The sequence below is a fragment of the Choloepus didactylus genome, chromosome 2 (genome assembly GCF_015220235.1).
Source record: "Choloepus didactylus isolate mChoDid1 chromosome 2, mChoDid1.pri, whole genome shotgun sequence".
Lineage (NCBI taxonomy): Eukaryota > Metazoa > Chordata > Mammalia > Pilosa > Megalonychidae > Choloepus > Choloepus didactylus.
The window spans coordinates 77706993-77719960 of NC_051308.1; the positions used below are offsets into that span (position 1 = coordinate 77706993).

The 12968-nt window shown below is 33.6% G+C and overlaps 2 protein-coding genes across 4 annotated transcripts in view; one reads left to right on the top strand and one right to left on the bottom strand.

Moving 5' to 3' along the window:
* The window catches only part of SWT1 (SWT1 RNA endoribonuclease homolog), a 164695-nt gene extending 162830 nt beyond the window's left edge, over positions 1–1865 (bottom strand). The window contains exon 1 of the mRNA XM_037825162.1: positions 1767–1865. Coding sequence (XP_037681090.1) covers positions 1767–1772 — 6 coding nt within the window. The 5' untranslated portion in view covers positions 1773–1865. The remainder of the gene's footprint in view (positions 1–1766) is intronic.
* Positions 1–12968, top strand: part of TRMT1L (tRNA methyltransferase 1 like) — a 69996-nt gene that overhangs the window by 1311 nt on the left and 55717 nt on the right. For 2 of the 3 annotated variants that reach the window (XR_005215154.1, XM_037825171.1), the window contains exons 2-4: positions 659–805; positions 3735–3845; positions 8021–8134. Coding sequence is in view for 2 of the 3 variants with exons in the window: in XM_037825171.1 (XP_037681099.1) it covers positions 659–805; positions 3735–3845; positions 8021–8134 (372 nt within the window). In the remaining variant the exon portion in view is untranslated. The remainder of the gene's footprint in view (positions 1–658; positions 806–3734; positions 3846–8020; positions 8135–12968) is intronic. The other variant, XM_037825172.1, reaches the window with a different exon arrangement.

Consider the following 12968-nt stretch of genomic DNA (forward strand, 5'->3'; position numbering starts at 1 on the left):
AAAAAAGATTCACTTGAAAATAAAAATTTTGTGTATGTGTGGCCCATGAATTGACCTTTATGTTCTTTATGAATTAATACTTAAAATATCTTAAATTAATTTATTGTCTTTCCTACTTCTGGGCTAGTTGTGAGTTTAATGTTTATAAAATGTTTTGGATAGTTATAGTCTCATAGAATTTGCAATTTGAAGACAACATATAAATTATGATAGATTTAAGAGTAAGACTGAGCACAGGAAAGCAGTTTGCCTGAGGTAGCCTTCTCTACCATACAAGATCAGCGCTTGTAGGTGCAAGATAAGGCTAGTTGTTTCTGCATCCACAACTACAATGGAAGGGGGGCAGCACACTCTCCTGACTAAGTAAGCCTCCCTATCTTCATCTTTAGAATGTATCTGTTATATTAATCACAAGTGGGGTCAGCAGCTTTAGGGAATGCATATTACTCCTCCATTCCATTCGCACTATCAAGAAAATTTTAAACACTTCTTGAAAAGATTTACTTATGTATTCCCAAATCTATAGGGATGTAATTTGAAGAATGTGTAATGATTGAGAAACCTGATAATGCATTACTGGGACAAATATGTATTGATTGAGAAATCTGAAGTGCATTAGAACTAAAAAAATTTATTCCCATTTTTAAATTATTTTTAGATGGTCTTGTTAGTCCTTTGAAATCAGCCATAACTAGGCAAGGTGAAGATGGCTTATCTGAAATAGAATTGAAAATTAAAGAAAAAGTAACAAAAGAAGCTGTAAAAGAACTTCCTAGTATCTTGGACTCATCTGATTTGGAAAGAGGTTTGCTTATTATCTTCTGGTTTATTAGAGTATTACAAAAACACAGATTGAGTAATTTAAGTACAAATTGTCTGCTATCTACTATCTGAGATGTACTATATACGTCTCTGAAACCAGAAAGTGGTTTCAGGAATATATATAGGAATATCATATGAATCTTTTAGACAGATCTTTGAGAGTTTTCTTTAATAGTGGACCATAGGAATTTCAGTTTTCTCTTCTGATTTCCCAGGCAGGCCCCTTTCTCCTATTTAATACAATTGAGTAGTTAGAATGATTTCCATAAGTGCAACATTATGTAGTATATATATATTATTTCACATATGCAGATCTTTTAACTGTGAAAACCAAATAGATTTTGTAGTTACAAATTAAATATGGTTGGTTTGTACATATGGATTCATTGCCTGAATACTACTGACATAGCAATTAACATTTTTTTTATCAAATGAGAAAAAATTTGCCTGTTCATAGAAATTATATCTCATTGTAAGTCATTTGAACAATACCTGTTATAAGAAGTTAGTCAGTATGTTTGTTGCTCTTTGTTTTTGCTAAGATGAAAAGGTGAAAAATTGTCTTTTAATAAATTTAAGCAGGGCTGTCTGTGCTGAATTGGATTTCCAAAATTATTGACCTGAGCTCCTACTACATACAAAAAGACTAATGATTTTTAAAATTATTATTTAACAAACCTTAGCATCAGCTGTGTACAAGTTGCTGGGATAGGCACTTAGCCATTACAGAGATGAATATGGCATAGTCCCTGCCTTCTTGCTTTGTGGGAGAGCCAAATGAGTACACAAATTATACAAAGGGTTAACAAAAGAATTAAGAGAGAGACTAGTGGGAGAGGAACAAGCAGGATGGTAGCAGTGTCAAGAACAGAATTTAAAAGACTTAAGGTTCTAATTATATAACCTCCTAACAATGGAAGATTAAAGAGCCCCATGGTTTATACCATCATGTCCTTTCTCCTTGGGGATCTCTCCTGTCGTTTATCATTTCCTAGCTTTGTATCTTCACTTTTTAAATTTTCATTTCCTTTGGAATGCACATATATTTAGGTCTCTCCATCCTTGAAAAGAAAGAGAAGGCAAGTTACAGTTCCATCTTTCTCCTTTTTAATACTGCCAAACTTCTTGAAAAACTACTCCACACTAATTTTCTGTATTACCTTTCTATTTCACTCCCATTCCCAAACACCTCACTGAACGTGCTTTCTTGAAAGTCACCAGAGACCTACTAAATAACCAAATCTAGTAGTTTTTCTGGGTCTCTATAACTGCTTGTGATACCTGTCAATGTGGAGTACTTTCTCTTTTATAGGCCCTTCTCCCTTGGTTTCTGCATTATCTTGATTCTTCTTACTATTTATTTTTCCTGAGTCTACCTTCCTGATTCTTTTTCCTCTACATGTATTAAAAATAACCACATTCTTCTGTACCTCACTTCCATATTGAATACATTTATATTAATCAGAAGTGGGTTTAGGAGCATTAGGGAATGCATGGCTCCCCCCAATCAAGAATATGTTAAATATATTTTAGAAAGATTTATTCATATATTCCAAAATTTCTTAGTATGTAATTTTTAAAATGTTTAATGATTGGGAAACCTGAAAATGCAATAGAGCTAAAATATAAATTACACTTTAAAATTAGTTTTAGATGGTCTAGTTAGTCCTTTGAAATCTGTCATAACTAGGCAATACTGGGTCTTGGCTTTTTCCTTCTCATTTTTACTTATTTACCCTGGGCTTTATTACCAGTTCTCATGGTTTCAGCTAATGTGTGTGTTCATGATTGTATCTCCATTCAAAATCCCTCCTGGATGCCAAAAAACATTTTCAGCTGCCTACTGGACATTACTACATGACTACTTAACTGCTCTACCCGTACATCAAACACACTATGTCAAAACTAAATTCATTTTCTCCTCTTCCTTTCTGCCAAAAGTGTTTTCCTCCTCTTTCATTGGTTAATGGTGTCATCATTCTCAACCATATAAACTCAAAATCCTAGAAACATTTTTGATTTTGTTTCACCTTTACTTCTCACATCCAAAGTCCTGTTGCTTCTCTCTACCGTTTATTCTTCTGCACCTTTCCATTACTAACTTTTCACTTCTATAATTGATCCTCAGTACTGCTGCCAGAGATGCCTTCCTGAAACACATTCAAATCTTATCATTACATTTTTATAAAAAAACTTGGGAAGACTAACCATTGCCTAAAGAATAGAATGTATGCCTTCTAGCTGTACTGCATTTTTGGGTGCCTAGTTTTCTATCCACTTAATCCCCCAAACATTCTACATTCTAATCAGGGATGTAGGGTAGGGGTGACTACTTTTTGTACCACATGCCTTTGTTTGTGAGATTACTTCAGTTTATAAGGCCCAAACACCAAATTTCTACTTATTAAAATTTTATTCATACCATAAGTCTCTATCAAATGTCACTTTTCAGAGTCACTTATTGAAATTAATTATTCCTTCCTCATGTGCCCACATCATATTACCCTTACCTCTAGTATTGATGTCATCCTACTTTGGATAATAGATGTTAAAATATTCATCTGTCCACTTAATTGAAAGTTCCTTGGAGACAAGGAACCTGGCTTACGTTTTTTATGTCAGTATTTTGAACAGAGTAGAAAGGTTTTTTTGTAGAATTATATTGAAAAATACAATAAAACTTAAAAGCTGTAGTTATACAATGGAGTTTTTTCCTCAACTTTTTATATTCTGTGGCATTTTTGTCATTTTATAAACTGAGTTGTGGCAGTATTCCCCATAGGGGTAGTAGGACACTGTGCTACAGGAAATAAAAGTGTAGATTTCTTTCTGACAGGATCAAATAAAAATGAAATGAGAATACAAATTGTTTAAGTATAATTTCTAACTCTTAAAATTACCTTTCCTTTCAGAGAGACACATCTCAATTCAAAGGCAGCTTGCTGATCTAGAGAAGTTAGCTTTTGTAACAGAAGGGGATTTTGACTCTGCCAGTTCATTGAACTCAGATAATCTTGATGCAGGTATTTCCATGTTTTTATTTTTTCAATTTCCAATGTTTGTCATCTATTGACTCGTGAAAATAGTTTGCTAAGAATAGACTTGTTTATTCCCATTAAACTAGAGCAGTTGTAAAGTAAAAATTTTTATTCAGGAAATTAATAGCCTTCTATTTGCAAAGGTGCTATCAGAATAAGATTTTCACAACTCCTCAAGGGAATTACAATCTCTTGGATCTCTAAGGAGCATGTGTTCTATGAGTTAGGACTTACATTTGGTTACGGGTAACAGATCCCAAAAAAACAGTAACTTAAGTAACATGGAAGTTAATTTTCTCATGTTAAAGAAGTCCTGAGGTAGGAAATGTATGGCTCGTTCAAGAATCAGTGGTGTTGACAATGCCCCAAACTCCTACTTTTCTCTTCTGCTCTTCTTAGTGCTAGGTTTCCATCCTCAAGATGGCTTGTAGGACTCCAGTCACACTTCTGTGCTCTAGGGAGAAAGGAGGAAAACAGAAGGAAAAAGGGGAAAGTTTGTGCCAGCTAAGTCAGCCCCTTTAAAGGATTTTCTGGGAAGCCCTTTCAGTGACTTCTGCTTAAATATCTTTGGCCAGAACGATGACATAACTTGGCTTCAGGAGAGGCTGGGAAATAACCTTTAGCCGGAGACTTAACCAATCTTGAATAAAACTGGGGTTCTTTGGAAAAGATGAAAGGAGAATGGAAATTGTGTAGGCAATTAGGCTTCTCTGCCACAATGCAGTTGCCAGTGTGTTTTAGCCACCATGCAGTTATCAGTGTGTTGTTATATATGTTTTAAATTTTTGCTTGTTTCAAACTGTTTAATGTTCTTATCACCAGCATTTTACATACTTGTCCTATACAAGCCAAGTTTTCATTCTTCAATTAAGAGATAATCTGTAGATGTATTAGATTTATACTATAAAAATAGATTATTTTTTATTCAAAGGTTATTTAAAACTGAAATATGTATTAGATTTATACTATAAAATAGATTACTTTTTTTGTTCAAAGGTTATTTAAAACTGAAATAATTCTGAGAAATGTCTTAAATATTCTTACTTTTGTAAAGTTATCCTTTTCGTGTCTAAATGACCACAAGTAGCAATTGTTTTGACCAAATACAGTTTCCTTTGTTCGCTAGTTTGATCTCTGTTCATTTGCTCTATTAGCTCAGTTTTTTAATTTAGTGTGTATTTCTTTGCTATCAAATATATAAGGTGATTTTTAGAATGGAAATAATGATACAAAGTCTGTAGACACTAATGAAAGTATTCTTTCATTAAGGTCTTGTTTTAAGCATCTTAATCTTCTACTACTTCCTCCTACCCTCCCAGCTTATTTTACTCTAGTACGCTATACTCCAGAGATTTCTTAAAACAATGGAGACCTCAAAACCATTGCCCCTGCCAATTTTAACTATCTTTAACCCGCCTCATGTACTTCTTTCCTTACCCATCTTAAGATGCCATGATCTAAAACAGTAATCACTTCTTTGCAAATACCCTGAGTCCCTTGTCCCCTCTCTCTTCATTGTACTTGCCAGGCAATCCTAACCTGATTAAACTGCATGTTTCTACATACTCCATGCTTACCCTTGAACAGCTGAATGTTGATCAAGAAAAATGCACTGCCATGCTGACGAAGCTCAAATGGACAGTCATCCTGCCTGGCAATTCTTCTACATTTCTTTTCCACTCTTCAGGAAAAATGCTTTACATCTTCTCTCTTCCCAAACCTCTACTCTTTGTATCATACTCATTGACAAAATAGAAGCACTTTGCCAAAAATTCCCTCATCTTTCCATCACAGACTCTACCCTTGTACCTCCATCTGTACCTGTGTTCTCTGCCTGATCTCCTATTAGAATGAATAATCTATCCCTGCTGGTATCAGTGGCTAACCCTTCTGCTAGTATTCTAGATCCCATTTCTTCTCATCTACTCAAGGGCTTCCCTTTCTTTCCTGCATCATATATTGTTTCCTGGCTACTGCATTTTTTCCATCAACATGCAGACATGCTCTAGTATCTGCTTCCTTTTAAAAAAATAAAACCTCACTTGATCCCATGTCCCACTCCAGCTGTAACCCTGTGTTTTATTTTTTATTGTTTTGCTTCATGTATAACAAAACTTAAAAAAAAAATTGCCTATTCTTGCTGTTTCTCTTTCTTTGATTCTCTTCTCTATCTCACTTTCCTACTAAAACTGTTTTTACGAAGTTTACCAGTTGTCCTTCTGTTATCAAATTGAAGGTCCACTTCTTTAGTTCAGAGATGGGGTATAGAATAGTTGTTTCAAGTAGTGGTTCTTAAGCTTTTTGGTATCAGTACCCTTTACTATCTTAAACATTATTGAGGAACTCAAAGGGCTTTTGTTTGTTTGGGTTATATCTTTCAGTATTTATCATATCAGAAATTAAAACAGCAATTTTGAAATATTTTTTAATTCACTTTAGTAATAATTAAACCATTGCACGTTAACATAAATAACATATTTTTATGAAAAATGACTTTTTTCCAGAACAAAAAAATAATAGTGCGAAGAACAGCATTGTTTTACATGTTTTGCAAATCTCCTTAATGTCTGGCTTAAGAGAAGACAACTGGATTTTCATATCTGCTTCTGTATTCATTTGTTGTGATCACATGTCATGTATCCTGTAGAAAACCCCACTGTACACTCAAGGGAGAATGAGAGTGAAAAAGGCCAAGTATGTCTTAGTATTATAATTAAAATAATTTTGGCCTTGTGTACCCCCTGAAAAGGTCTCAGGATACCCAGGAGTCCCTGGGCCACACTTTGAGATCCACTGATTTAGATCATGGACCTTGGAATGAGATTTTTAGTTTCCAATCCTAGGTCTGTTACCTTCTACCTATGTAACCTTGAGCAAGTTACTTAACCTCTCCTCAGTTTCATTTTTGCCCCTTTTAAAATAGGGACAACCATATTATTTGCCTCAGGATTATTGTAAGAATTAAATGTGTTAATATATATGAAGCACTAAATGTAAAATACTTAATAAATTTTTAGTATTACCTAACGTTTTAGTAGCATTCCATGCAGTTAACAGCTACTCTGTCTTTTATGAAAGGTTGTTGTTTCCCTCTCTCTCTCTCTCATAGCTTCTGTGACAATGCACTTTCCTAATTTTTCTCCTCCCTTACTGAAGGGTTCTTCACTATATGTACCTTCTAAGTCATGGCCAGTTCTAGGTTGTGAAGACATATTTTGAGTCAGGCCTACCTGACTACAAAGTCTGGTCTCTTTCTCTTTGACCATGTTGCTTTATTCCTGGTATCATCTTTTCATTTTTAAAATTTCGCCTCTGTTCTGTTTTATTCCTTAGTGCCCTAAATTGCAATGTATTTAACTTATAAGATGCCATAATTTCCTTTTGAAGTAGGAAATATTTGTACCTATATTTGCATTATGCTATATATGAAAGATATTTTTGGATTAATAAGTATTAAATGTTATTGATTATTTTTGTGTATTTTATTGCTTTAACATTGAATTTGAGATTTTAATTCTTTTGTACACCATTTATCAGTTTTATCTGAGATGCATTGCATTTCTAATTATATAAGACCTTTGTTTTGATGATCCATGATCTTTTTGGAAATGTTAATAAAGAAAGACAGACTTACAAAGTTAGTAATAAGATCCTGTGGGTCTAACCACGCCCCTAGTCTCAGAACAGCAAGTATATTATTTCAAATCTTCTCCTTCCAGTTCCTTCCTACAATTTTCTAATTCCACATCTTACACAACTGTTTTCATTACTGCCACAGTAGTAGAGGAATATCACAACAGGTACTTACACTCTCTGTCCAGCTCTTGCCTCTGCGATTATGATAACTGCTGCCCTTTCCCCTGTCCAAAGTACAGTGTTGCTCTCTGGTAGGCACTTTGGCTGGAGGGATATCATGTAGTTTATCACTTCCTCATTCTCTCTGTCACCAGTTGCAACAAGAACATCAGCTAGCCAAACAGAAGAGAGTCAGGGTAAAAAAAATTTCTGACCATGTGTTACAATTATTGTTAGCTAACTCAGGATTAAACATCTCCCTAAAGTTGAAAAGGAGATGGGTGGTCCTCTATTAACTCCTTTGTAGCCAAATCCAGACATTAATAGCTAGTATATTCTGTGCTTTATATTTTTTTTTTCTTTAGGAAGCAAACAATCTTGTCCATTGTGCCCTACAGAAAAATTCAGAGCTTGTAATAGTCATAAGCTTCGTCGTCACCTTCAGAATTTACACTGGAAAGTCTCAGTTGAATTTGAAGGTTGGTATTTTTGTACTTGTTAAAAAGTGATTTAAATGAAATTCAACATTTGGTACCAGTTTTGGAATATTATTTTGAACATAAAATATTTTCAGTTTAAAATTATGAGGGACTTTATTCTTTCCCCAACTCCTTTGTATTTAGTATAAGACCTTTTAGCTGTACAGGCAATAGAAAAATGATACAATTAGTTTAGTTCAGCAAACATTTATTAAGCATCTGCTCTGTACTGAGACTCTGCTTGGTTCTGAGGATCCAAATTGCTTATTGAACAATGTTTTAATAAATTATAATTTTATGTTTTCAGTAGAACTACAGTTTTACATGTATTTTTCAAAGTATAGTAAATAAAACAAGAATATAAAGTAATTGGTATGAATATTAGAAAAGAAAAGATAACATTATTGCTTTTTTCCTGATGATGGCTTAAAAAAAGAAATCTACCATAGGAGCATTCAATGGCAGGATATAAGATACATATTCAGAGATTATAATCTTTGGTATTCTAAATAAATGGAAATTAGGAAAAATACATCATTCATACTAATGACAAAAATGACACTATTTTGGAAGTAAATTAAAGAAGAGGATCCATATAAAGAAAATACTAAAGTTGAAGAACAAAAATTGAGATCTTACCAAGTAAGACTCCCTAGATTCTTAGATAATTAAGACTGGATGTCATGAAAATGTCAGTTGTCCTCAAATTAATGTGGATGGTGTTTCATTGAAAATCCCTTTTTTTAATATTCATTTTATTGAGATATATTCACATACCACGCAGTCATACAAAACAAATCGTACATTCCATTGTTCACAGTACCATTACATCGTTGTACATTTATCACCAAAATCAATCCCTGACACCTTCATTACCACACACACAAAAATAACAAGAATAATAATTAAAGTGAAAAAGAGCAATTAAAGTAAAAAAGAACACTGGGTGCCTTTGTCTGTCTGTTTGTTTGTTTCCTTCCCCCATTTTTCTACTCATCCATCCATAAACTAGACAAGGGGGAGTGTGGTCCTTATGGCTTTCCCAATCCCATTGTCACCCCTCATAAGCTACATTGTTATACAATCGTCTTCAAGATTCATGGGTTCTGGGTTGTAGGTTGATAGTTTCAGGTATCTACCGCCAGCTACCCCAATTCATTAGAACCTAAAAAGGGTCGTCTATATTGTGCATAAGAGTGCCCACCAGAGTGACCTCTCAGCTCGTTTTGGAATCTCTCTGCCACTGAAGCTTATTTCATTTCCTTTCATTTCCACATTTTTTAAATGTCTTAAATTTCATCTGGAACTTTAATACACAGTGAGTCTAACCACACACATAGTCTCAGAACTGCAGTTATAGTGTATCCCCTCTATGACTTCCAGTTTCTTCTTCCAGAACAGCCAAGAAAAATAAGAATAGTGAAGGCAAATTAAGCATCCTGTAGATAAAGCACACTATAAATTCAATATAAGAAAAATAACGTGGTGACAGTAGGACTAAACAAGTCAATAGAACAAAATAGACAAGACAGAAATAGGTCCCCCTGTACATGCGAATTTAATATAGGACAATGGCAGCTTTTCATTTTAGTGAGAAAGCATAGTTTAATTAAGATTCTATTATAATTTGTTGTCCATCTTGAAGAAAAAAATCTCTCACCCCTATTTAAACAAATTCCTGATAAATAAACTAATTAAATGTAAAGGAAAAAGACATTTTTTAGAAGAAAATGTAGGTGACATCTACCCAAGGATGGGGGAACCTTTTCTACCAAGACAAGAAATCCAAAAACTATTTTAAAAAAAAAATTTTTTTTTTCCACTATTTAAAAATCATCTACTTTTGCACGGCCAAAGAGACCACAAAAAAGTAACTGATTGGGAAATAAATATGTGCAATGCAGTTGGCAGATAAAAGGTTACTATGATTTACAAAGAGTTTTGCAAATTGATTGAAAAGAAAAGCCCACCAAATAGACAAAATGGAAAAAGCATATAAATCACAATTCATAAGAAAAGTATAATCAAATAGTCAATGAATAATTTTAAGGATTTTGATGTTTCCAGTGCTTAGAAAAGTATAAAATGAAAACGGACAATATTTTCAGCCATCAGACTGGCAAACGGTAAAGGAGTAATAACACTTTTTTCAGGTAGATTGTGGGTAAATGAATACTCTAACTTTTTGTTGGTGAATGATTATAGCAATTTTGAAAAGATATCTGGCAGCATCTTTTAAAATTTAAAATACACATATTCATTCACCAGCCAGTCCCTCTCTTGGCAGTGCCATAGAAGTAAAAGAATCAATAGACAAGGATAGGTGTACAAGGATATTCATTGCCATGTGACTTAGTGACAAGAACTATAATTAAAATGAGTACAGTGATGGTTGAATGAATTATAGTACATCCATAACATGAAATATTTTACAGCCATTGAAAAGAATATATTAGATGTATACCACCTAATTTGGAAGGGTTTCCTAATGAAAATAACATATAGGGAATGTTTTATAATAGTCCATTTGGATAAAACAAAAACCTAAATATCAACTTTAAACATGTGTACACTTATGTTTGTATATGATTGTATGAGCATAGAAGTTGTTAAATATAGTTACCTGGGGTTTCAACCAAACTGGATGAAACAAACTAGTATGAGACACACTGAAAAGAAGCTACAACTATGCCAGAATTATTTCCTTAGCAGTACTGGTTAAAGGTTTTCAGTTCCTTAGGGAAAGGGAATTAGAAACTAATTTAAAAGCCATTCTGTCTTTTATGTTTAATCATATATATATATATATATATATATATATATATATATATACACACACACACACACACACACACACACATGTATATATATATAAAATATTGTATAGTAAACCATATTGACGACTTCTCAAAAAAGAAACAAAGCTCTCATTATTTTAATTTAAAAGTCCTCTTTTGAATTCTTTATTTAGGGCCATTGTTTAACTGTTAGGTTTGGTCTCCCTTCTCCAAGATATTTTCTCCCCTGAAATAGCTTGTGATGGTTCTTTACTTGCTTGTTAATCAGGCTGTTGGGGTCTTTTACATGGTGGTGATCTGATAGGCAGTGAAGGTATGATAGTCTTGTCTTAGTGAGCAGGCTGCAAAGTAGTTAGCAAATATGTTGAAGATATAAACAAGATCTGCTGATGGATTGGCTGTGAGATGACAGGCAAGAAAGAGACTCTTTCAAGAGATTGGAATGGTTTATGCTGGAAATCATCTTTATGTGAGACAGCCATGGAAATTCCCAGCTGGTGGTGTGCTGTTTTTTTTAGGGACATTGTGTCCCCAATAAACTGGAAATGAGGCCAGTTCTGGATTAAGAGAAAGAGAGTCACACATATTTAGTTTGCGGGCTTAAGGAACTAGAAAAATGGAGTTATTCTTTACTGGGCTGGAGTAGCATCAGGACCAGGTTTGGGGAGAAAAACAAGACCTTGGTTTGGGCATGTAAATGTTGAGATGCTTCTAATGGCGCTGTCAGAATAGGTTGTAGGATATATGAGTGTAGAGTTTTTGGAGAGGTTTGGGCCAGAGATACAGATTTGAGAGTTGTCAACATATGGGTGGTATTTAAAGTCATGAGACTGAAAAGTATATGTAGATGGAAAAAAAAAAAAAACAGGAAGTCCAAGGGCCAAGTCCTGGGCACTTCAACATTTGAAGTAAAAGAAATGACTGGATAGAAGATATAAGAAGAAAGGAATTAGAGATGAGTAACATTGAGTTAAAAGCAACTGTAAGGCATTATTATTGAAAGAAAAAGTAAAAAAAGTATAAGAGGCCTGGATCAAGAGAAAATGATAAATTTAGTCTTTGAAAAATAGTTCTGAGATAATCAATCAGAACCTATAATCAAGCATAGAGCCTTAAAAAGCAATTGGAAAATAGGGTTCTGACTCTTAGGAATGAGTTTATAACTAGAGATATAATTTGCGATTCCTTCCTGTAGGGGAGATAACTGGAATCATGAAGAGAGTCAAATTGCGAAAGACGTGAGAAAAAAGTCATGTAGCAAATGTGATTGGGAAAGCTGCATGGACCACACTCCCCTTTGTCCAGTGTATGGATGGATGAGTAGAAAAATGGGGGGAAAAAGAAGGCACCTAGTGTTCTTTTTTACTTTAATTGTTCTTTTTCACTTTAATTTTTATTCTTATTAAATGTGTGTGGTAATGAAAATGCTCAAAAATTAATTTTGGTGATGAACACACAACTATATAATGGTACTGTGAACAATTGACTGTATGCTTTGTATGACTGCATGGTAGGTGAATATATCTCAATAAAATTGAATTTTTAAAAAAAGTCATGTAGCAGACCAAATGTATCTGCTTAGATTAGCAGATCCTAAAATCTACATTTTAGGATACGAGAGGGAGAAGAGAAACTGTAAAGAATATGAAGAAAGGTGGAAGGGAACCAAGATAGTACCATGTCATAAATGAAACAGAGGCTATATACTGGCCAAGGCAAAGAAGATAAAGCTGGAGAAAAAGTCATGGTCACAGAATAGGTGATAAAACCAAGTCCGAAAGAAACTAAGTAGTCATGGCAGAACCAGGATTCAAACTTGGATCTCCTTATTTGCTTTTACAAAATATCATGTATAACAAACATAAACTAAGGCAACGTCATTCAGATAAATTAATTATAACATTACAAATATAAGGATAATCCTAGTTATTCTTATAAAATAAAATTTGCTAATTATTCTGGAATTTAGGTATTTAATGGTTAATAATAAATAAATATTGATAAATTAATATATAACAATAATTTCTTATTTTATG